This window comes from Lynx rufus, unplaced genomic scaffold, assembly GCF_022079265.1.
Source record: "Lynx rufus isolate CCGP_SWC_20201006 ecotype Redwood Valley unplaced genomic scaffold, mLynRuf1.p SCAF_1, whole genome shotgun sequence".
In the NCBI taxonomy this organism is placed as follows: Eukaryota; Metazoa; Chordata; class Mammalia; order Carnivora; family Felidae; genus Lynx; species Lynx rufus.
In genome coordinates this window covers 77162-102982 of record NW_025814823.1, presented here as the reverse complement: position 1 = coordinate 102982, position 25821 = coordinate 77162, and the positions used below count along the sequence as shown (strand labels likewise).

Here is a 25821-nt window from a genome sequence, read left to right as displayed (position 1 = left end):
TTCTGAGAGTAAAAATAGGAAACACTTGAGTGTGCATCCATTAAATAGGAAGTGGATTCACGTGTACTGGGTATCTTTGATAACCTAGAGGTATCCTAAAGAGATTATTAAAGGGAAAGACACCAAGTTTCAGAATGGTGTGCACAGCATGATCCCTAGATATATATGTCTATATATAGATATATAGGCATATAGACGGTAGATAGATTATATATATATATAACATCTATATCTACTATATAATATATAACATATATCTATATAACATATATTATATATTAATAATACATAACATATACCTATATAACATATAGGTTATATATATTAATAATATATATATATTTTAAGGCAATAGTCAATAGTTTCTGGAGAATACGGCTGGATTGTTGGGGTCATGGGGAGTAGGAAGGTGGCTTATTTTTCACTGTGCACTTCTGTATTTTTTTTAAACATGAGGGTGTGTTCCTTTTACAACTTAAAGAAGTGTCAGTTTTAGAGAAGTATTTCCAACATCTTTAAACTCCTGAAGCCAATCAGAACAAATCAAAGTGCCTCTCCTGCACTCCAAAGAAAAGTGGGCAGGGAACCCAGAAGGGAGCTCACAAAAGTGGTCAAGAAGTAAATGAAATGTCTACTCACAGCACTGAAGTAAAGTCTCCCTCCTCCCTGGGTCCCAGTGCACTGGTTCCCTTCTGCAAGGCACCATTTGAATGTTTACCCTCCTAGAGATAATGCAGTTCATACACCAGCACAGGGCCCTTGCCCTTTATTTTGCAAACCCGTAACATATCACATATGGCATTTCACCATGCTTTTTACTTAACACTCTATCTTGAGGTGTTCTTCTGTGGCTGCAGTGTTTCACTCTGTGGATGCATCCTAATTTATGTAAATTTAGTGCTACTGATGGACACTTAGGCCGTTTCCCTGTGCTAGAAACAATGGTGCAGATGGTTGCATGGTGACCACTGTGCACATGGTGTGCAGGTCAGGCACATTCCCAGGTCTGGCCACTGGATCAAAGTCGAAATTATGAAATTTCCCCCTAAAGCTTTGCATCTATTCAAAACTCAATTCCCCACAGTATGAACCATACTGAAACTTTTTCATCTTTGCCAATCTGATAAAAATGGTCTCCTGCTACAAACTTTCTGGTAGCAAATATCAAAAGGCTTACTACACTTATGCATCTCCTTGGATCAGAAATTCCACCTCTAGGAATGTGCCCTAAGGAAATAATAAGGGAGAATAAGGGAAAGTGGGCATGATGTTCACTGCAGCCAGTCTGGTGGACCAATGCCTAAAAGTGAAAAATGAATACATTCTCTCTCCTCTTCTTCCCCACCCCTTGGCCCTCTCCATGGCTTTCAATCACCATTACTGTTTAGCATGTCTCTTTTGGTAATTTTAAAACTGCCAGTTATTTACCAACAAAAAATGGGTTTATCTGGGAATAGTAGGGAACTGTAATCCAAGACAAGCACGATTGGGCAAAACCATAGGAAAGTCCAGAGAACAAAGGAGAGGAATGGAATGCTCTTTTATAGAGGAAAATGGGAAGTTGGGAGGGGTGTTCTAAACAAAAAGTCCATGCGAATAAACTGGGAGTTCAAAGTATAGTGGCTTTTCATTGGCTGAGTTGTGACTGTCTCTCATTGGCTGGGCTGTTGCCAGGGGGTAGTAGAAAACCTTTCTCCTGCAAGAGGATGGTGGGGAATAGCAAACCAGCAGCTAAAGTAGCAAGGGACTTCAAAGGTTTTTCTTCCAGTTGGGTCTGCAGTTAACAAGGAATGGTTGGGGGTGAGAACACCCCCTGCTGGCCTATTAACCTCATTGTGTCTGAAGTTACCTTTTATTTTCACACCTCAATTTTTTTGCTTGAAGCTTTTCAATAACTTAAAAATATGCTTTAAATAACAACAGAAGGCATTTTTAATTATTTTCCTTTTAAGCCTTTACCGTGAAAAATTTGAAACATACAACAAATTAGAAAGAATGTAACAAATCCTCTGCTAAATATGACAACTAGTATTTTGTTTTAGCTACTTTCCCCCCCCTCCTGAAGCATTTTCAAGCAAGTTATGGAGCTAATATTTCACCTCCAAATACTTCACCATGTCTCTAAAAACTAACGAAACATTTTCTAAAGGAACTCCAATATTGTCATTCAATAAGATTAGCAATAATTCCTTTAAAACTTCTACTTTTGAAATGTCACGTTTATATATAAAAGTTACAAAAACAGAGCACGGATCTCTCATGCCCTTGACTTGGATTCCCCACGTTACTATTTCTGAATATTGAGAAGAATACTAGAACATGAAGATCAGTTGCAGACATGAAACAGGGCGTTTCCTGAGCCCAACAGCCCTCTGTTCTCCCTGGGCCACTGCTCCCTGGCCAGGAGAGATGCTCCAAATGGTAGGCACCAAAAGCCCACACCCACTTCTGCCTCCTCTCTTGTCCTTCACATTTCAAAACTGTATAATTTATTAACTGATTTTCTAGAAAAGTCAAACAAAAGATGCACAAATATCCCTTTAATTGCTGTACCATGCCTCAAATTGAAGGCTCCCTGAGTCCTCAGATATTATCTGTGCAATACACAAGTGCTACAGTGGACGTTTCCCCTAACTTGTCTCTTGCCTTATTTTAACTACTGTTATTTTATTGACAAACTTTACAAGCTCCCCTGGTCAAACATCCAGGTAAAGCTGTCCAGGCCTAACAGTCAGGCCTAAACTGTCCTCAGCAGCATCACAGGGATCATTTTTGACCCTAGCATGATGACTCAAGAAGTAGAACCACATTTTAAATGCTAAGAAACCTACCAAACTGCCATCTGAAAAGACTTTACTCACAGGTTCTTCCACCAGCACAGTATGTTTTTCCAGGGAAAACAGGACTTAACATTAACTTGATTATCCCCCCATCTGCAAAGACCTTTTTTTCCCCAAATAAGGTCATATTCACAGGCACCAAGAATTAGGCTGTGGCCATACTGGGGAGGGGGGGGGGAGGGGGGCGGGGAGGGGAGAGGGAGGGGGTGCCATTCAAACAACTGCGTGTCCTCATGCCTCACCTTCAGTAGGTGTGGGGCTCCTGCCCTTCCTGTTTTCTGTATCTCCCTGTACCTCTTGCAGACAAGGCAGGCCGGAGGAGGATGCCTCCCTACTTACTGAGTATCCTCCATTAACTTGGATACTTAACATTACAAAAGTTAACATTTATACCACTCATCCCAGTGGCTGAATGCAGCTGATAAGCAAAACACACACCCAATGGTCTAAAGCCCTCCACTACCAGTGAGCCTGTGTGGATTTTCTCAGGAACTTGAAACAATTACACTTGAAGGCTAATTTTAGCACAGAAGAACTCACAATGAAGGGAATACTAAATACTTCGCATCTTATTTTCTGCCTGTCCCTGGCTGAAAATTGGCCCCCAGCACAAAGGCAGCTGTTCTAAGTGAGACTTCTGTGCTATTAAAAAATAAGGAGCACCTGGGTGGCTCAGTCGGTTAAGCGTTGGACTTCAGGTCATGATCTCATGGCTTGTGGGTTCGAGCCCCACGTCGGGCTCTGTGCTGACAGCTGAGCCTGGAGCTGCTCCGGATGTGTCTCTCTCTCTCTGTCCTTCCCCAACTCACGCTCTTTCTCTCTCAAAAATAAATGTTAAAAAAAAACCTTGATTTTCTCATGGGCTATAAATCCAATGACAAGTGTCCGTATAAAAGACACACAAAGGACACGGACAGTAGAGATCATGTGAAGACAAAGGCAGAAACCACAATGCTGCAATCACATGCCAAAGAACACTTAGGATTGTTGGCAGCCACCAGAAGCTGGAAGAGGCAAGTAACGGAGGAGGGGTTGAGAATACAACCAACACCTTAATCTGACTTCTGGTCTCCAGAATTTAAATGAATTTGTTGTTTTAAGCCACCCAGTTTATGGCAATTTGTGACAGCAGCCCCTGGAAACTAACATAAAATATTATACTACTCTGCTTTGTATATATTTTGGGATTTCTGTAACTTACACGAAAATTTTAGTGGCATATTCTTCATGAACCGAGGCGATGGCAAGGTGAGAGGCTCCAGAAGCCTCTGGATTCACGAGTGGAGCCAAAAGCCACAGACATCATGTGAGGTCCTATCGCCAGTCCCCCTCAAGCCCCCCCCCCCACTAGGCCACTCCTGCTCCTGGGACCCTCATGAGTATGTCCAGCTCAGGGTCTTTACATGGATCATCCAGATGGCCCCTGCCACGCTACCCTGTAGCTCTCCACTCTCCATGCCCCTGCCTGACTTGTTCTCAGGCTGCCCCATTGTGGTGTGATGGATTTCTCTCCGAAGGTTGTTGCTTGGGTGCATGCTGTCGGGTCTTCACGAACATTCTGTGTAAAACCCGTACCACTGTCCATCCCCAGTCTGAGATGAGTTCTCAGAGGGCCTCTGACTTTCCAGTCACAGCAGCATCAAATCTCCCAAACCTTCCCTATGGCTAAGCTACAAGCCAGCAGGTTGGGCCTGCCTCGTCCTACACACAATATCAATATCAGGCCTCAAAATGTCCTTGAGCTGTCAGGTTCCCCCCGAGGGGACCCCAGGAACACTGTCCCTCACATTCAGCCTGACAGTGGGCTTGTCCTGACCACACAGAGACAAATGTGGTAGTGTGGCACACAGACTTTATTCTGACCCCTCCCTTCTTCCTGGGTCCAGGTCTATGTCCTGATCAGTGAGTGGGCTCACTCAGCACTCAGAAAGACCCTCTTGCGTGCGGTGTTGGTATACGGGTGCCAGCGCCACTCCACATCTGCGGTGGCCTCCTGCTCCAGCGTGCCCAGGCGAATCATATACACTGGGGGGATGGAGATTGGCACATTGTCATCTATACTGCCAGACTCCCTCCCCATCCCTGACCAGAAGTAGAGTAAAGCCCCAAACTCACACTTCAGTTCAAAGCGAGGCCCAACCTCAGTCAGCTCCACACTGCGGTGGTTGGTCTTCCTATATACGTGGTGCCTGGGGCGAGGGGAGGCAGGGCAGGGATGAGGGGAGACAGGGAGCAGATGTGGGTCGACAATAAACAGCAGAGGGACACAAAAGTCAGGACACCATTCTAAGGCCAGCCCATGGACCCACCGGAAGGAGATATAATCATCTTGGTTCGCAAAGGTGATGACCCGGTGGCTGTCATCTTTGGGCACAGGGAACAGGTAACGGAGTATGTCAGAGACCTGGGTCAGAGGGAAGGAGAGCGGCAAATGCCCAGCCTGGAACTCCCTGCCCCCAGCCCTCACCCTTTGGACCCAGACTCACCCGCTTGCCTAGGCGGGAGGAGAAGCCATGCATGATGAGGTGAGGCTTGGCCTCTGACACGGTTCCCAGGTCAGGGATGTCATGCCGCATGACCACATTGCACAGTGTGAAGTAAGCAGTGGGGCCGAAGGGCAGGTGGCTGACAATGAACCCCACTGGCGGGGCCAGGCAGGCCGTCAGAGACCCGCTCTGCTCTCAGACGGTCACCCCAGCAACCCCAGCAGACACCTTGGTGCCTGCCCACCAGACTTACCAGGTGTGCCTCGATGCTCATGGACAACCAGCAGGTCAGTGACCCCGTTGGCTTTGCAGGCTCGCACCAGTGCCCCCACCTCATGCCGGCCACGGTTCATGCGCTGGGCACCCGGGAACACCAACTTCAGCTCCTGCACACGAACACACTCCAATTAGGACTGGGGCCACTAGTGCCTTAGCATCTCCCACTTGCTCCCCACTACTGGTACCTTTGCAAACATCTTCAGGCGAGAACTGGGATCTCGAGAGGTAGTGATCATGACCTTAGGATCCTCAACCCCTGCCCATCGATATTCATCATCCATGTGGTTGGTCACACCTGTCAGGAGCATGAGGGGCAAGAACAGGACATCGTCTTGGGAAGTAAAACGCTAACTTGAGGGAGCGTGAATCTGTCTAGAGCAACACTGTCTGGTAACACCTTCAACAATGAAAATGCTCCACACCTGCACTGGGCAGGAAGGTGGCTCCCCAGCCACACTGATCACAAACACAAGTGTGACTGAGGCACTAAGTTTTTAAATATGATTTAATTTTAGTTTATTTTAATTATATTTATCACACAGGGTTAGTTGCTACCCTACTCGCACAAGTCCAGATTGTTAGGCCAAAGGTAACAGACTCCTTTCCCTCATTACAAAAATTTATAATGTCTTTGGCACCTTTAATATCTGTTGAATAATGCAATGAATGAAACATGTGGATGCCAAGGAAGTACCAGGAGCTGGGGACATGGCAGTGAACAAAATGGACACTGTCTTGCCCTGGCAGAGTTCCTATTCTAGTAAGGGAAACAACAGACAAAACAGAAAGTGGGATAATATTGTATGTGTTACATAAATGGAATGGGGAGCAGTAAAGAAGAGCTGTTCTGAGGTGCCATCTGTGCAGAGCCATGAGGGCACTTGGGAGAGTTTTGGGAGCAGGAGCTGCAGAGCCTTTCCTTCAAGGTGTCTGAGGAATGACATGGAAGCCAGCAGGCTCAAGTGCAGGGAGAAAAGCTGGCCCAGTGTCAGGAAAGTTCACCTTCACCACCGGCATCATCAAACTCCAGGGATCCCTGTAAGGCCAGAGCCTCCCTGCGTAACTCCGTAGGAATCAGGCGGTTCTCTGCAGGGGGAAGACAGAGGGGCTGAGTAAGACACAAGCATGGATTCTTCATTTGAACAACACCGTTGCTTACAAAAACTGTACAGACTTGATGAAAAAGTACCTTTTTACTCCTTTCTGTGCAGAAAGAAGATTCATGATTTTTTGGCAGGAGGAAGGGAAAGACAAAACAATTTGTCTTACATGCCAACCCGTTAACAATGGTTACAGGTTGTTTATTGTTCCTGAGTTTCATGGTTTGAGGGCTTTCTAAAAATATTTAATCGCAAGTATATACTGTTTTTGTAATTAGAAAAAAATTAACAAACTAATTTTTTTAAAGAATAAATCCAGAGTGCTCTGTACAAAGGTGGACCAGAAATCCTGAAACCCTCTGATAACAAAACTGCTAATCTTGCAGGGTCTGCATACTCAGTGTAGAGCCTGAGGTGGGACTGGAACTCACAAACTGTGAGATCATGAACTGAGCTGAAGTCGGATGCTTAAATCCGACTGAGCCACCCAAGTGCCCCCAAACTGCTAATCTTGATGCTTTGGGTCAGAGGTTTCTTCTGTGAACTAAAGCTGTATTTGGCAGAAGGGCTGGGCTGTAGGCAGAGCTGAAGTACAGAATATGAACATGCCCTTGGACCCAAGATTTCTTTCCAATATGCCCTGGAGAAATACTTGCACATGGAAGAAAAGGTTCATAGCAGCAGTGCTGTTCTTAACTGCCCCAAACTAAAAATAAGCTCAATACCAAGCACAGGGAAATGGGAGCTCCCACTACACTCAACTGATCTTAGAAACAATGCTGAGTGAAAATATAAAGCTGTGAAAGAATACATACAACCTAAAAATTACATTTAAAACTAAAAATCGAGCCATATGATTTAGGGATACAAACAAGCATGACATAAGCACAAAGAAGAACAAGGAAACGGTTTATTTTCAAACACTATTCAATGTTGTGGTTATCTGAGTTGGGGTAAATATTCTTGAATTTCAATATATTGAGCATTTTTAATTTCTAATGTGGGCAGATAGGTCACAAGTGTTTAACACAATGCTTAATGCAAACATATATATACAAAACATATGCACTTTCTGTCTAAACCATAAGAAAATCAAAGTGAATTTAAAGTAATTAGAGGTATTAAGCTAAAGTACTATCAGAATAGAAAACAAAGTTCCATCCACACAAGAACCAAGAAAATAGGGATGGATACGGGACTTCCCATTAGGCATGTGTAACACTCTTCATTAGTATGACAAATAAAAAGCATAGAAAATACTTTTTTTAAAAAAGTGGAGAAAATACTGCAAAGTTAGATCCTAATTAACAACTCAAATAAAATTAAGTTCTCTGCAATTTAACAGTTTTAAAAAGCAAGGGAATCATAACAATGCTAAGACAGTGAGATATTCTTGCTACCTTGTACTGAAGGTAGCAAAAAGAAAAATAAGGGCGGTGGGGGCGGAGGTAAAATATCTATAGGACAACGTAAAGAATTTAAATTTGGTAAGAACACACTGTAAACAAAATTAATAGGCAAACTGTAAAATCTGGATACTGCAGCACAAATGTAAGTAATTCATACCATCACGGAAGGGGCATCTGCAAACCAACAGGAGACCCAACAGGCAAGGAAAACGGCCCAGTGTTCTTAGCCACACTAAGAAATGCTAATAAAAGGGTTTTATTCCGTTGGGTTTTAAAATGCAAACCAATGGTCTTCATAATGACACATTTAGAGCTGCCTAGGGGCGGCGACAGGCATACCTTCGAGCGCGCGCCGAACCTTCTCTTTCTTCTCCTGGGCGGCTCGCTGCGACTCCTCGCGTGCCTTGCGGTACAGGTACTCCCGGCGAAGGCGGGCCTCACGACGCAGCTAGGGAACAGCGGGTCCGGTCGACCTCTTTCTAGCCACACACGCCCGGGCCCCGAGGGCCACCCGCCCCAAGTCCAGGAACCATCCCCAGCCCTCCGCGAACCCCCAACATCAAAAGCAGGAGCTCAAACATTCCTCCTACCATTCTGAGCGCGGCTTCCACGTGGGTCCCGTAGAATCTGCCGGCTCAGCCCGCGCAGCTCCACCCTCGATTCTGCCCTCAACCAAGAACGTAGCCAGAAGCTTCACTAGACTCTGCTACTGCTAGAAGCGCCCAACGCTAAGATGGTGAAGGGTGGGGTGGAAGTCGCAAGGCGATTGGCCAGTCTGGAAGCGCATGCTCACTGGAGCAGCCAATAGGCTGGCGTCAAGGTGTTGTCCCATAGGATAGCAGTTAATAAAGATGTCAGTGTGTGGCTTCGCTACTTATCACTGCTGTGCAGGATGCCCAATTTTAAGATGACGAACTGCTAAAATATTCATAACTGGCGGCCTTAAATGACCCAGCAACTGTAAAAGCAGCACAGCGGTAGACCAGAGGCTCGCCTCCGGGTTCCGGGAATTGAAAGCCCTCCTCCCTTAAAATGGCTGCCTCGTCCATCGCCACAGCTATAGCCCTACTTTTAAAATGCAGCCATCGCCAGAAGGAACTCAGAACTACCCATAATTCTAGCCGACTGTTCGGTAGGCTGGCCTACTTCAGAGAAACCGACTAATCAGTTCTGTGCCGCTGCTCTAGGCGCGCTTGCCTTTAGAAGCGACTACCCGGCTACCTCTAAACATCCGGAGACTAGGCCCACGTCTGGGAACGCCCCTTGAAGGTGGGTCTCGGGGGCCTATTGGCTGTCATGCCGGCATGGCGAACGGCGATTGGACGACCTGGGAAGAGGCTGGTTCCAGACCTCAGTTCCTTGGGCCCATGGCTGCGCCGGACCTCCGAGCGGAATTGGACTCGCTGCTTCTGCAGCTGTTCCAGGACCTGGAAGAACTGGAGGCGAAGCGGGCGGCACTGAACGCTCGGGTGGAGGAGGTGGGAGGCTGGGGAGGGAGGGCGAGAGGGCATGTGGAGGTAAACTGAGTTTCACCGCTCTCCTCTCATCTCAGGGCTGGCTCTCGCTTTCCAAAGCTCGCTACTCTATGGGTGCCAAATCGGTAGGTCCCCTGCAGTATGCCTCCCTCATGGAGCCCCAGGTCTGCGTCTACACCAGGTGAGGAGCTGGAGCGGGTAGGCGGGCAGGGGTCCAGGCTGGGGCCTCCAAATGTCGATCCTACCTTCTCGTTCTTCAGCGAGGCCCAGGACGGACTCCAGAGGTTCTGGCTGGTGAGAGCCAGCGCCCAGACTCCAGAGGAGGTGGGGCCCCGAGAGGCAGGTGGGTCCCCCTCCCTCCCCCGCTTCTTCCCGCCTGGGCGCCCTCCCGATGTCAAAAACAAAATGTACAGGATAATTGAGGAGATGATTTTATTAAGGGTGTTGCGTTGGAGAGAGCACCCCAGATTGGAGGATCAGAATGTCTCAGCAGGGTAGACAAGTTTTAGATAAGGTCCAGTTGTGATAGTTTTGCAATCAGGGTAGGTTTCAGTCAGTTGGACAGAAAATGTTTATATGTCTAACTACCTTAGAGGGACAAAATTCTAATCGCAGTCACTTATGAGAGGAATGGGGAGTTGGAGGTTCTGTCTGGCCTTTCAGCATGTTCAGGCAAATGAGAAAAGTCAGTGTGTGGTTCTGTCACAGGTTAACAAGGGAGTCATTTGCTGATGTTATGAGAGTCTTGAGAAAGAGTGGTCAGGGCCTCTCATCTGAGTCACAAAGGGAAGGGTTGTTCTTTATGGTAAGCTGCTTTCTGGAACATAAATGGTTGGGGGAATTTTCCAACCATCGGTGTTTGTCAGGATCATGAGCTCAGATCAAGTTCAACATTGTCACTGAGAAGACAAGGAATACTTAATGAAACCCCCAACCTCCAGTCTTTCTTTACCCAGCTTTGCGAAGACGCAAGGGTCTCACCAGAACCCCAGAGCCAGAGTCCTTCCCAGCCCTCCGGGACCCTCTGAACTGGTTTGGAATCCTGGTTCCTCACAGTCTACGGCAGGCCCAAGCCAGCTTCCGGGAGGGTGAGTGGATCCTCTGTCTCCTGGAAGGACTTGAGCACTAATGCCATGCCACAGCTGGGCTTAATCTGCAAAGGATTTTCCAGGTTTTCTCCAGCAGACTTTTGTTGTACACCTGCTGTTTTTTCAGAAAGCATTTACTGGCTGTTGGTAGTGTTCCAGGCCCATGCTAGGTGCTGGGAATACAGCAGGAAACAAAAGGGATAAACACCCCTCATGGAATGTTTATTCTGTTGAGGGGAGAAAGAGAACATGCAAGTAAATAAGTAAGCCCTATACATAATACCAGGTAGGGGATTGTTATGAAAAAATAAGATAGGGTACAGTGGATGGAGTTGGACAGGAGTGGGCTAGAGGAGTTATTTTATGAAGGGTGGTCTGGAAAGGCTTCTCTGAAGAGATGGAGAGAACTTTGTGGGTGATCTGGGGGATTGGTGTTATTGGCAGAAGTATTAGCCAGGGCAAATGCTTTGAGATGAGATGGTGTTTGAGATGGCAGAGAGGAAGCCAATAGGTTGGAGTGGAATTAATGCAGGGGGTAATGCCAGGAGCTGAGGTCAGAGGGGGGCTGGGCCAGGTGATTTGAGGCTGTGTAGACCCTGATGAGGACTTTGGCTCTGAACAGAGGGAGGTGCACTGGACCCACAGAGTGGTAGGAAAGTTGTGGGTACTGGGTGGGAAAAGACAAGAGCAAAGGGAGGAAGCAGGTGCCAGGGAGCAGCCATGCTTGAGATACAGGTGAAGGCTGTGAAGGAGGGGGTAAGTGGTGGGAACCTGTATGTTTTGAGAGTAAAAGCCATAGGATTTGCTGATAGATCAATTTGAGAGTAAGGGAAGGAGTGAAGAATGAGCCCCTAGATTCCACCTGGGGATTCCACCTGAGCCAGACCACCTGGGGACTGAAGCTGCCCTCACCTGTTGTGAGAGGGCTGCAGAGTTGCAGCCAAGGGTAGAGTCAGGAGTTGGGTGTGAGTATGTTCCCAGTGCTGGGTGGTGGGGACTTTGATCAGGTGTCTGGGCACATGCAATCTGGAGTCTGGAAGAGACCTGGCCTTGAAAGAGCGATTTGGGAGCCCACTGCATGACACTGGTGTTTAAATTCTCAAGCTGCTGACACACGGCATTAAAGCTGAGATCAGCAGAGGGCCTTGGAGTGTGGAGAGGAGATGGGAAGAGATAGGGGAGAAACCAGATGAGGAGACTGAGAAGCAGTGGTGAGGCAGGAGCATCACCCAGAGGGTAAGGGACCCCAGAAGAAAAGAAGAGAAAGTGCTTCCTGGAGAGAGGTGATCAGATGCATGGCCAGCTCTGCTGTTAGGCAGGTAGGCTGAAGACTGAACTGGCCAGTGGACTAGGCAGCATGGAGGACCCAGATGACTCAATAGAGGCGTCAGGCAAAAGCCACCTCGATGTGGATCCAGGACGTGGAGCACTCTTGGAGGCAGAGAATACAGATAGAGGGAGAGAACAGTGAAGTACTGTGATAATGAAGGAAAGAAGGAAGGAAATGAGGGCATGCAACAGTGTTATGATCTGTGGATTTTTAGTTCTTGATGGGTGACAGTAAGGGGGTCAAGGAGGTCTGTTGAAGAGGTAGAATTTTGTGTGTCTAGTGAAGTTCTGAAGTAGCCAATGCAAGGCTCTTCCTGGAATATTTTAGGAATAGCATGGAGGCCAGAGTTCTGGAGCCTTTCCAGTCCCTGGGGATGTCCCCTGAGTCATGTGTCACATCACAGATACCATGGTGACAATCGTATCTCTTCATTTAGGCCTGCAGCTGGCTGCAGACATGGCCACCCTTCAGATCCGCATTGACTGGGGTCGAAGCCAGCTCCGGGGGCTCCAGGAAAAACTCAAGCAGCTGGAGCCTGAGTCTGCTTGACCTGTGACCAGAGACAGAGGAGTGAGCGCAGCGGTTCCTTCATGTGGCTGGCTACCTTATCTCAGGCCTTCCTCCTTCACAGATTGCCCCTGCCCCTATTCCCAGCTAATCCCTACTACTTAAAATTTCTCTGGTTTGCATGTTTTCAGCTTTGTTAGATGTGAAAGTTTGAAGAGGCAAACTGAGTAATGTTGAAAGTCACTACTGTGAAACCACTTCTAGGCTTGTATTCTCCTAGGACACAGTCATGTGGGGCAGAGGGCAAAGTTGTTAGGTTAGTTCATATTAGTAAATAACCAGAACATCCTCGTGGATATATCAGCTGCAGTTTCTTTACAAGATGCAATACTATCCAGCTAGTGGCAAGGAAGGGCAAAAAATAGGTGCTTCAGTTTCACTAGATTCTCAAAACTGATTTTGATGTAGGAAAAAAAACCAAACATGGATAACAAATCAGGACAGCATGATTCCATGTCAATAAAAAACACAAACACCTGAGTAGATAGGCAGTCCTTGACAGGTTTTAAGCCAGAAAGTAAAAAAGATTTGACTTAGATTTTCAAGGGAACTCTAGGAAGGGAACTCCAGGAAAAGACCTTTCAGATTTTTAAAAACCTCCTCTATCTTTACAGGAGTGAGACCAACCCTCTTTTAATTTTTGAAGGTCCAGTTGTATTTCCTGTGATGGGAACTGTGTCCATGCTTCATTTTCCTGCTGGGTTGTTGGTATTTTTAGCAGTTTCCAGGAGGTAATCTTTATGTTTGGGGAAAATTAATCCTTTGTTCATATACGAAATATAAATATTTTTCCCAATTTGTCTTTTAACTTTCCATATGGTGTTTTTTTAAAGCCTTTATTATAAAATAAAACAAATTAAACTGCACAAAATAATTGACTAGCTTAATGAATAACTAAGGTGAAAGCTGTAGTAACCATCACCCAGCTCTTGTATTTTTCTTTTTAGTCAGTTTTCTTAATAGAGTTGAATTGATCAATCAGCTGTTTTATGATTTCTGGACTTGGGGTTGTAATTGATGTGATAAAGGAATTCTCCAGTGTTTTCCTCAAAAACTTTCAGTTGAGGCACGGAGTGAATCTTGCAACCAATTTGTCTTTTCTACCATAGGTCTACATACATATATACATTATGTTGATTAATCCACCCCTACCGCTTTGAGATGCCACCTTTTATTCTTTCACTTAATCCCAGTGTGTACCCCTACCATATTTTGGACTTCCATTGTTTCATTGATCTTACTGTCAGTTAATAATCCTTGAGCCTTTCACATATACTTTAATCGCAGTGGTCAGATTTGTGATTGGATTGGGGAGAATGTTTTGTTTTTGTTTTTGCCACTTTGAGCTTAAGCTGTCCGTGAAAAGCCTACTGGAAGCACTCAAAAGTAAAGTAGAGAAATTTCAGAACAAAATACGGCTGCTACCAACGAAGAAGCTAAAATAAGATACCACAATCCGTTTTTGCTTTTCACGGAAAAGATATTAACGTGGAACTCCGGTCCTAGAAGGGGTTCTTTATTTTAGATGTCAGTAAATGACCGTTTATTGTTTGGAGTTGGGCTTCAGGTGTGCCTGCAAACGCGGACTGTGAAGACCGAAACGCCCGGCAATCTGCCCTGGCTCTAGTCCTTTAGATTTCCGGGACCAGGAGTTCCCGCCCCTGAGGAGGCCCGGATGTTCCCACCCAGGCCGAGTCTTGAGAAAGGGGTCTTGAAACTGGGGCTGGTGGAGCTGCAGTCAGAGCGAATCTTCATGGGCGGAGCGAGCCCGGTAGTGCGCCGCTATTGTGTGGGGGTGCACATGACAAATTGATAGAAGTGATGTATACAAGATGAGAGGCAGGTTGGTGCTGACTCCCATATGGTCTAGCGGTTAGGATACCTGGTTTTCACCCAGGCGGCCCGGGTTCGACTCCCGGTATGGGAACAGAGGTGTTTTGTTTCTTCAATTGGCTGGAATTTTGTTTCCTCTGCCAGTGGAACACCTCAGATAGAATTGGGCATTTCTCTCTATTTAAACCTGGAGAAATTGAGGCCCAGGGAGCTCTGGGCCCCAGCTTTCTGTATTTTGAACGAAGTGTCAATTTTCACCATATCAGTAACTGTTTTCTCTATCAGCAACTTATTAATTATAGAAGATACCATATACATTATAGAAGTGAATACTATTATATTTAAATATTAAATAATATTTAAAATATTCAAAATTTATTGTCAATCTCAGTGGAGGGTGACTACTGTCTGGCCCCTCCCACACACCTCTGGGTAAGGACACCCTCCAGGAGGAAGGAGGGGCTGGGTGGAATCAAGACACTTGCAGCCTCTGCTCCAGAGACAGTCCAGAAGCTGGGCTGCAAGGGTTGGAGCTGAGTCTCTGGAGGAGCACAGGATGAAGTGCATGAATGGACTGGAGAGAGCCAGTTGGAAAAAGTCTCTGACAATTTAACTTTCTCTGGTCTTGCGGCCGCTTTGTTTGCCGAATGGTCCAGTGGTTAGAGTTCCGTTTTTTTTTCACCTGAGCAAGTTGGTGTTCCCCCTACCCTTTATGAAAGTTACTTAAAACTTTAAAATAACCCCTCACTCAGCGCCCCCCCCCCCCCCCGCAACACGTGCACAATGCCCATCAAAAACTACAAACATGAGTCACTAAATGCCTTCCTCAATTTTCCGCCTCCTTTTCTCTGGTTCACTTAGTCAATCCTGCAGAGGTTATGTGCAGGTCCTGCCTTCAGGAGTAGACCACTACACTAGTTTATTCATTCACACATTTTGGGGGGAGAAATTATTTCTATTATCATATTACTTTAAAATATTACATGTTAAATATTAATATATATAAATAAAAATATATAATTAATATAGTATTAATATTAACATATTACATGTTAAAATAGATACAATGGAGTTTGGAAGTCATCACTCCTGTCTTCACAAGAAAAAAAGCTGAATAAACTAAAATTTAACAACTCTTCTCAGATCCATGAGAAAACTGAAATCACTCACAGGGCAAATTGCTGCTTTGAAAACTGGAAAGAAGAGTGAATACAGAGAGTCATAGTATACCAGGCTCAGAAGCCGCTGCTGGAGCCAGCAACAGGTAGAAAAACTTAAAGGCTAGTTGACCCTGCTGAGAAAAAAACTCTCTAAAGGCCTGATATACAAGGGAAGCCATTTTATTTATTTTATTTTATTTTATTTTATTTTATTTTATTTTATTTTATTTTTTATTTTATTTCATTTTATTATTTTAAATTTTATTATTTTATTTTGACACGTTTAATATTTATTGTACTTTTGCAGAACAAGAGTCCTAGGTAGTTGCTACCTTGGTGGCTTAATTTAGACAAAAATAGCCAAGAGGCATCAATTTATTACTATAGCAGATTTAACAGTGACTCGCTAAATTATTTAACAGAAGCATTTTCTAGAAAGTATGGATCTAGTCACATGCATACTAGAATAGGTGAAATATAAGAACACCATATACATTTTGTACAATGCACTTTTAGTTCTCCACAGTTTTGTTTGGTATAAAGCAAATGTAACTTGGCTCTGATATAGACCATTATTGATATGATTTTCAAGTTTTTCAGTGTGGGAAAGTGACTGTGGCCCTCCTCAACATGGAGCCCATAACACCCCCTGGGCAGGTTCAGACTCAACTCACATATCTGTAAATAGACTAGAAATAGCCAATCAGGTGAATGCTGGTTTTCCTCAAATGAAAACTGAAAAGAGGAAGAAAAAGATTTTGCCAGTTGCAACAGTTTGCTACTCCATTTGGAATCTAGGCATGGATCCACCGGCCATCAAACTCAGAGTCAGAGCCCTCAGGAAAACCGGAAGAAATTCTTTAGAGACAGCAAAATAACCACACAAGTCCCCCCCATCACACACACCACAGACACTCCTTATTTACCACACTCACACACACACACACACACGTACACACACACACATACATACACACCACATGCACTGCCCAGCTCATACATGTCACACAGAAACACACGTTCACCACACCCACACCAGACACATACCGCATATACATCACATATATACCACACACATGCACACATACCCTGCATATCAAACTTCCATCACATATACACATACATATAGTACACACACTCTTGCTAATACACACCACACATACTGAACACACAGGCATACCATACATATACTAGAAACACACCAATATATACCACATACATTAGCACACCCTCACCAATCATGACACATATACACCACAAATATTGCAAATAGCACATATATAACACATGTACCACATATATGCCAAACATTCACATGATATATAACTCACAAACAACAAATACACACACAAATGCAAACCAGCAAATCTGCAAAACAAATATCAACACCACACATATCCATACACCATACGTAACACACACACACACCCCACATATGCATGGCACACATACACAACACAAACACCACACAAATACCACACACAGCACGCATGTCACACAAACACCAAATAAACACACACTGCACATGGAGAATAAACACACCAGAGATACACCACCATCACAACTCACATCCCATACATACAGCACACATGAACACACATAAACCTCTTATATAGCACTGATACACCATGCACACTCCACACGCACCACACGAATACCATTAGCACACACACACCACACATATGCCACACATATCATACATATAAAACACAGAAAAACACTTAAATCACAACCACTTTAAACAGACGCCACACACACCACACATATAACCATACACCGACATGCCACACATTTACCAAACGAGATATCACATAGATATACCACACATGCATCACACAATAACCACACATACAGAACACTCACTCCACAAGTAAAACACACCAAATAAACTGAACAAATCCATACCACACACTGCACATGCCATACATATACCACAACACAGCACACACATCACATATACACCGCACCTATATTTCACACACACATTCTGCATACTCACAACACAAAAGGAACTGTTACATCATGTGTATCCTGCACACGCACCACATAGTCTGCCTTCACACAACATGCATCACAAATATACCAAATATACAGACTACATCTATACTACAACAAGCCACACGTATACCACACACGCAGCACATATCACACCTTCACCACACATACAATACACATATACCACAAATACACACACAAACACACTTCAAGTACAACACACACTATCCAGAGATACCACAAACACACCCCACATTCCCCACACAATAACCAGGTACTTATAACATTCACACACACACACCCACACACACACACACACACAATCTTCCACATGCAAATCAACACACAACTCATACAGCACTGCCACACCACCCATATACCCCATACACCACCCATATACCCTTCACAGACCACACATAGACTCCACATACACACACACACACACACACACACACACACACACACTCCAAGCACATACATGACACATGCACTACACAACCCCCAACATATAAAATAACTATGCACCCAACACAACCCACACTTGACAAAAACACCATAAACACACCACTCACGCACACATCAGAGACACAACATCTACAGCATACAAACCACAGGCTGTACATACCATACACACAACACAAACCAGAAATACCAGAAACAACCCCACAAAACACAAATCAAATACATACCATGGAGACAACCACTATTATCATGCATATGCCACACTCAATGTACACACACATAACACAGAACACACACAGGCCAAATGTACACCATACAGATAACACACACACGAGATATATATTACACACTCCGCACACGGACCACACATTTACCCCACACACAACCTACACATACACCACACACAGGCAATGTGCATATTACACAAAGACTGCCACAAAACACAGCCCTCACACAGTCACCACAGACACACTACACATATTCCACACACAAACATACACTACACAAACACCACTCACACCACACATACGCAAAACTCACAAGAGGATACATGCCCCAAACACAACATAGCTACACTATTCATGCACAACACATGTATCATACACATGCACTACACGCACACATAGAACTATTAGGATGCACACACCACATATGTGTCACACACACAAACTGAACCCACACACCAGGTAACACTGCACATGCAGCACACACAGACTCCACACACCCTGCACACACACCATATCAACAACATGCCCACATGCAACACATGAACACATGTGACACTCACACTGCATACATAACACACATACAACACACACCACGCACATACACCATGGACCCGCAAGCCAAGCATACACCACACACACACCACATACAACACCCTTTCACCACATACCACACGTACATTACACATTCAAGACGCATATTTCAGAGACACACACCACACACACAAAAGACGTGCAGACCTTACACCACACGTACCACATGCACCATGATTTCCACACGTATGTGTGACACATCTACCACACACACATACCTCACATGCACCGATCCTCACCGTACAGATACTACACGTACCACATATACCACATACGCACACCGCACATAAACCACACACATGACATACAAACCACTCAACACACACAGAACACATATTCCACACAAACTCCCACACATATTTGCCACCAAAAACTATACATAACCACACGAACGCCACACATAAGCCACCTGACACCACACATACACCAGGCAAATATTAGCACATGCACCAAACACTCACCACACACACTGCACTGCTAACACATAAAACACATAAAAGACACACAAAAAACCTCACACATACACTATATCTAAGTGTATACCACACACAAATCATAGACCAGCTTTTAACCAAAAATATACTGGGCACATACAAATAGCATGCGCACACTTCATATACACCACAAAGACCATACATGTCTCACATGCCATACACACAACATGCATATACCACACACACAATACACACATACGTGACACACATTTGCCATGTGGACGCCACACATACATGACAAGGAAGCCACATACATATCTCACAAATACCACACATACCACAGTCAAGCCACACTCACATAACACGCACATAATACATGCACCGTGCCTATATCACACACACCCACACAAACACACACACACACACACACACACCACAAGCCATACGGCACAAAATGAACTCAGCACACACACCACCCTCACACAAACATAAGCACTAACGACACATATAATGCACATACATCACACATGCTCCCCACCCACACACCACATAAACACCACACCCATCACAAAAATACCAAGCAAACACACATACCAAATATACACCACACACAACAAACACATTCATCTCTCACACTCACACCACACATGCAGCACACACCCCAAAGACACAGACCACACATACTACACACACACAGAGCATGCCACAAAAATACCACCACCACACACACAAAACAGATACTTGGCAGACGCCTCACATATAACACTTCCACAAACACACAAGTGAAACCAAAGGAATATGTCACACACACACACCACGCATATGCCAAATATATACCACACATGCCACACACACACACACAAAACAGTCAACCCACAACTCCACACATATACCATACAGCACACTTTCACAACACCACACACTTACCATATACACACATAGTAAAGGTATATCGCACACTCAGTCACCACAGAGATACCCACACACACCAAACATACACCACACACAGACACCAAACACCATACATACATCACAACTGGCATTTAAATAAAAACTTTAAAAAACATTCTCTACTAGCCATAGGGAAAGGCCCCATACTTAAGTGCCCAAAGCATTACTGTGCTTCAAGTGACAGTCTTGTCCCTCATAGACATATGGAGTAACACTTTCCCCACCACCTCTCTGTGTAGATACTTGTGCTTTACTGCTGAAAAGTACCCTTTGCTGCAAGAGGGTTTTAGAAAGCTTCTTGGGGATGTGTAGTCAGAAGTATTCTTAAACCCTTGTGTAGAAGCACCAGGAAATGGCCTAGCGTTAGGTGCCTAAAAGTACAGTGGCATTATTCATGCAGCTTTCAGTGTAGATCCAGTAGGAACTTTTGTTCAAACCCTCTATATTGCACAAGGCAGTGTCCATGTTCTTAACTCACAGAAAAACACTTTTCTTAAAGCATTTGTGAATTACCTTCTCAAAGGCAGGAAGAAGTGTGCTTACACCCATCTGTTCAAGCACTAGGGAATGTCCATGTGATGAGCTGCCTGATAGTTGTGTTCTGAGTATTTCAAATTCCTTTTAATACATATAATTACAAGTGTTCTTCCACCTGGTTGGATAAATGCTATGGAAGAGACTTCTTTTTGACCGCCTAACTATGCCGTGCTTAATACATCTTTCATTTGGCTTTCAACATGCATCTAGTTGGGTATTTTCTCTAAAATCTGTTTATTATCATAAGGGAATGGCCATGCACTTAACTGCCACAACACAATTGTGGCTAAGGCATCTTTGCGTTAGTCTCTTAGATTCATCCAATAAGAAATGTGCTTAAATCCTTCTAAATGATCACTAGGGCGTGTATAGGTGCTTAACTGCCTGGAACAGCCATGCACTTGGTAAACTCTCCAAATATTTTTAAAATACATGAAGTGACAAGTGTTCTTAAATCTCTTTATAGAAACACTTAAACTTAATGGCTTAAAACTACCCTGTTTCAAGACTGGCTGATGACTTTCAATATATGCGAATAAACTCATCAAAACATTCTATATGAGGAATAGGAATAGGAATGTATGGGAGGAATAGGAAATGTATGGGAGATGCAGGAGAGAAGCATCAAAGGAAAAGACTTCCAAAGGGAAGGGCTGGAGAAGGTGCAAGGCCTTAGGACATGTTTACACAGCTGAACGCGGCAGAGGCTCATAAGGAACGCCCAGAGCCATTAACATTGTCCAAGGCCGGATCCTCCTTCACACCTGACCCTTCCTAGTGTTATAGAAACCATTTAACTCGAAATTCAATCTTTAAAGGCTGATTAACACACTTGCTTAGCTGACTTTATGCACATAATCTCTAGCAATTATCCTAATAAAAAGAAGCTTCATTCTGGAGTCGGGGCCTCATTCCGACTCCATTATGAGGACCTTCACTTAACTGCACTTTGCGGACTCATCTTTTGCGACTTCCGCCATACTCCCTGCAACAGAACTGGCCAAGTGCTTCACTGCTTAAAAGTACAGTGTTCTTCAAAGGGCTTTCATGTAGAATTTCATGTACATGGAATAGGACCATTTGTTTAAATACTCCATATTTGCGAGAGGGTAATGGATCTGCATGTATCTTCCTAAAGGTAGAGGTTGTGTTTCAAGTGGCTTGCATAGGCCTTTTACACAGAAAAGATGTGCTTATAGTAAGGCACTAGAGGATGGACATGGCCTTAACTCCCTGAATCTGCAGTGTGCTTAAATTCAGTTAACGTTTTTGGTCAATGTTGGAGGAAGTGCTCCTAACTCCTGTGTATACAAACTAGGGAAGGGCCTACTGCTTAATTGCTTAAAGCTACTCACTGCTGAAAGTGTCTTACATGTACCTTTTCACAGACATCTCATTGGAACATCTGTTGCAACAGTGTATATGAGCAATAGGAATGGCCACGTGCTTCACTGCCTAAAACCACACTGTGCTTCAAGTGGCTTTCATTCCCCGCCTTAAAGGTTTTGTGTTTTTTTTCATTTTCTTATTATTACTTGAAGTCCCTTAGTTAAAATACAATGTGATCTTAGTTTCAAGCATATAGTAGATTGACTCAACAATTCCAGGAGCACCACTCAGTGCTCATCATGACAAGCTCACTACTTAACCTGTCCCTCCATACTGTCCACTCCAGTAACCAGTAGTTTGTTCTCTATAATTTAGAGCCTTTTTTTGGTTTTCCTCTCTCTCTCTTTCCCCTTTGGGGGTTATTTATATCTGTTTCACTTAGATCTCTGCTTGTTCTTTCATTGGGGATAAATTTCTCTGTCTTCTCACTTTCTCCAAGTCTCCGTGCCTGTTTCTGTTCCAAAAAGTATGTGTTCACAATACAGAAAGGCCATGTGCTTAACTGCTGGAAAAAACTCTACCAGAAGCATCTTTGAGTTAGTTTCTTAGATTTTTCCCATAAGGAGGGGGCTTAAATAATTCTGTATAAGACACAGGAAATGCCTATGTGGTTACCTGCCTGAAAAAGCTGTGTGCTCACTGAGGATTCCATTCACTTGTAAGTTCATGCAGTAGCAAGTCTTGCTAAACTTCTTTGTATACATAGAATGGAAAGGCTTTATGCTTCATGGCCTAAAACTACACTGTGTTTAAAGTGTCTTGAGAGACTGTCTAGACATTGTTCCAATGGCCGTGATCATAAGAGCCTAAAATTGCACTGTGCTTAAAGCAGATGTCAATTAGTGTTTCAGATGAATGTAGCAAGGAGTGTTTTTAACCTCTCTGTAAACTCTAGGGAGGGGGTTTGGGCCTAAGTGTCTGAAACTCCATTGTGCTTATAGTATCATTCATGTAGCCGTCACCTACACAGCATAGGATCTCTTGTTGAAACACTCTCTATTAGCAGCAGAAAATGACTGTGTTCTTAACTGCCTTTTACAAAAGGAGCTTTTGTTCAAACATTCTGTTAGCAAAGGGAATGGCCATGTGCTTCTCTGCCTAATTGTGTTTTGTGTCAAGCCTAGTTCAAAAAGATTTTGGATACACAGTCATAACTATTCTGATTCTGGTGTAGAAGCACTGGAAATGCCCTAGCTCTGAAGTATCTAAATCTACATGGTGGTTAATGCATCTTTTGTGTCACTTATAATGGACATCTAGTATAAACTTTTGTTTAAACCCTGTGTTTTTAGCCTTAGGGAATTTTTTTATGTTTAATTGAGGACAAATGCTCAATTAATGCTTAAAGCATTTTTGAGTTAGTTTCTTGTATTTATCCAGTAAGAAGTGTGGTTAAATCCTGGTAAGCACTAGGGAATGCCCATGTGTTTGTTTAACTACCTGAAATCCCTGTGTTCTCAGTGAGGGTTCCAAATGCCTTCTGAATAAAATGTTCTTAAACTTCATTAGATCAACAATAGGGAAGGGCCTTCTATCCAAGTGCCTAAAACTACACTGTACTTCAAACATTCTTTATTAGCCTTTACACTGATCTCATAGGAAACTTTGTTGAAACACTATATATTAGCAATAAACAATGGCCATGCACTGAAGTGCCTAAAACTATACTGTTTTTCTTGTCACTTGCATGAACCTCTCACCATTTAGTAAAACGTGCACCTGGGGTGCCTGGGTAGCTTAGTCAGTTGAGCGCCTGACTCTTGATATCAGTTCAGGTTGTTATCAGTTGGTGGGATCAAGTCCCACATCAGACCCTGCACTGATAGTGTGGAGCTTGCTTGGTATTCTCTCTCCCTCTGTCTTTACCCTTCACACCTTCCCACACTTGCATGTGCCCTCTGTCTCTCCCTCTCTCTCTCAAAAATAAACATAAAAAAGTAAAAAATAAGTCTTTGTAAAAAGGTGCTCCTTATGTGTACTCCATAAATATTATAGAAATGCCTTGTCTTTTTTTAAGTTTACTTACTGAGAGAGAGAGAGAGAGAGAGAGAGAGAGGAGAGCATGCACACGTGGGGGCAGGGGCCGAGAGAAAGAGACAGAATCCCAAGCAGGCTCCACTCCATCAGCACAGATCCCAAGGCCATCAACACAGAGCCTGATGTGGGGATATAATGCTTGAATTGTGTGATCATGACCTTAAACAAGATCAAGAGTCCGATGCTTAACCGACTGAGCCACCCAGGTTCCCAAGAAATGCCTTGTCTTAACTGCCTTGAACTACAGTGTGCTTAAAGCAGCTGTCAACGAGCATTTTAGATGAATGTAGTAAAAAGTATTCTTAACCACTCTGTTTAAACCCTAGGAAAGAGCTTTGTCCTTAACTATTTGAAGCTACATTGCACATTAAGCATCTTTCATGCAATGCCTGAAACAGCCAGCTTGCTAGGAGAATCCCTTCATCCTCACCATTGTCCAATTCTCATCTCTCATAAAGAACGCTGGTCTTCCATGTATCCATTGTCACCACTTTGCTAAATTTACAGGGGAAGTTATCCCTAGGGTCCATTTAGAGTTGGGCTCTGTGAGGAATATCCCCTGCTTGGAAGTGGGGAGTCTGGCGATGTCCTTGTAACTGTGGGGTAAATGTTGCACAACAGTCCCTTTGAATTCTGTTTCAGAACAATTTGGACATCCAGAGGCCTAGGCCATGTGAAGGTGCCTTGTGTAGGTTTGTGGGTAGGGTGAGCCAGAGGTTTCGGAAGGGAGCTGATCTCTTTTCTGGGGTGAGTGGAAATTAAATTAGACATCTTCTTTCCAGTTTGATTCCATTCCCATTGAAAATGTAGAATATTGGCCCTCCTGGGGGCCCTCCCTTCCCATCACTGTTTTTTCTAACCAGGTCTTTGCTCACACTTAGGAGCCATGGAGCTCTCACACACTCAGCCAGCACCCAGGAAGAGGCAGGGAGTTTCTACGTTGCTCCTGTGTTCAGTGAGAGTGACCAGTGACAAATATCCAAAGAGAAGATGGTCTGTTAGTCCCTGGGCACGTGGTGCTTAGCCAGTTGTGCTATGGAAGGTGAAGGAGAACCAGCTTGCTTCATTCCCCTGGCTGCTTGAGATGCCCTAATTTTCACTAGCAGACAGTTCACACATGGGCAGTATGCTCTAGAAGCTGGTGAGTGCAAGAAAAGCCCTTTCCAGGAAGACAGTACCAGGTTCTGGTTCCAGATGCCTGAGCAACAGGCAGGAGCACCCAACAACTACAGCTCAACCACTGCTGTTTCCATACACTGGTGGCAAAAGTGGGAAAAAGAGGGGCGCCTGGGTGGCTCAGTCGGTTAAGTGTCCGACTCAGCTCAGGTCACGATCTCACGGTCCGTGAGTTCCAGCCCCGCGTTGGGCTCTGGGCTGATGATGGCCCAGAGCCTGGAGCCTGCTTCCGATTCTGTGTCTCCCTCTCTCTCTGACCCTCCCCCGTTCATGCTCTGTCTCTGTCTCAAAAATAAACGTTAAAAAAAAAAATTAAAAAAAAAAAAGTGGGAAAAAGAGACAAAGCCAGGGATTTCAGGCTCCTGCTTGCAAGAAGAATTCAGGACAATTGCTGACAGGGATCCCAGGTGTACCTTGTAGAGGGCTCGCTTTGCTTAAACTCTCAGGCTTTTAGT

At 44.4% G+C, this 25821-nt stretch overlaps 2 protein-coding genes and 1 non-coding gene across 4 annotated transcripts; 2 read left to right on the top strand and 1 right to left on the bottom strand.

The window, feature by feature from the left end:
• Positions 1-4675: 4675 nt before the first annotated feature.
• IMP4 (IMP U3 small nucleolar ribonucleoprotein 4) lies at positions 4676-9369 on the bottom strand. Its single transcript, XM_047077375.1, has 9 exons — positions 8705-9369; positions 8454-8562; positions 6608-6691; positions 5791-5900; positions 5580-5712; positions 5327-5481; positions 5150-5244; positions 4956-5029; positions 4676-4865 (listed from the first exon to the last, which is right to left on the bottom strand). The coding sequence occupies exons 1-9, from the start codon at positions 8705-8707 to the stop codon at positions 4753-4755; spliced, it is 876 nt and encodes a 291-aa protein (XP_046933331.1). The 5' UTR covers positions 8708-9369; the 3' UTR covers positions 4676-4752.
• Positions 9370-9405: 36 nt separating this feature from the next.
• On the top strand, positions 9406-13660 carry CCDC115 (coiled-coil domain containing 115). Of its 2 annotated transcripts, none has more exons than XM_047077376.1 (5): positions 9406-9592; positions 9667-9770; positions 9850-9932; positions 10531-10677; positions 12444-13660. In XM_047077376.1, exons 1-5 carry the CDS (start codon positions 9419-9421, stop codon positions 12554-12556), a joined length of 621 nt encoding a protein of 206 aa, XP_046933332.1. In that variant the 5' UTR covers positions 9406-9418; the 3' UTR covers positions 12557-13660. The 2 variants fall into 2 exon arrangements, with proteins under 2 accessions (XP_046933332.1, XP_046933333.1); XM_047077377.1 differs by having other exon boundaries at positions 9411-9592; positions 10546-10677.
• A 769-nt stretch (positions 13661-14429) lies between these two features.
• On the top strand, positions 14430-14501 carry TRNAE-UUC (transfer RNA glutamic acid (anticodon UUC)). The gene has a single exon. It is a non-coding gene; the product is annotated as a tRNA-Glu (tRNA).
• The last annotated feature ends 11320 nt before the right edge of the window (positions 14502-25821 follow it).

What these genes read in the sequence shown, in the direction of transcription:
- IMP4 (XM_047077375.1), bottom strand. An exon ending in TGATGATGCCGGTGGTGAAG is followed by an intron (nt 5,901 to 6,607) that starts GTGAACTTTCCT and finishes TGCTCCTGACAG; the next exon opens with GTGTGACCAACCACATGGAT. An exon ending in TGAGCATCGAGGCACACCTG is followed by an intron (nt 5,482 to 5,579) that starts GTAAGTCTGGTG and finishes TGGCCCCGCCAG; the next exon opens with TGGGGTTCATTGTCAGCCAC.
- CCDC115 (XM_047077376.1), top strand. Translation starts at nt 9,419, where the DNA reads ATGGCGAACGGCGATTGGACGACCTGGGAAGAGGCTGGTTCCAGACCT. An exon ending in GGTGGGGCCCCGAGAGGCAG is followed by an intron (nt 9,933 to 10,530) that starts GTGGGTCCCCCT and finishes CCCAACCTCCAG; the next exon opens with TCTTTCTTTACCCAGCTTTG. An exon ending in CCAAGCCAGCTTCCGGGAGG is followed by an intron (nt 10,678 to 12,443) that starts GTGAGTGGATCC and finishes CTCTTCATTTAG; the next exon opens with GCCTGCAGCTGGCTGCAGAC.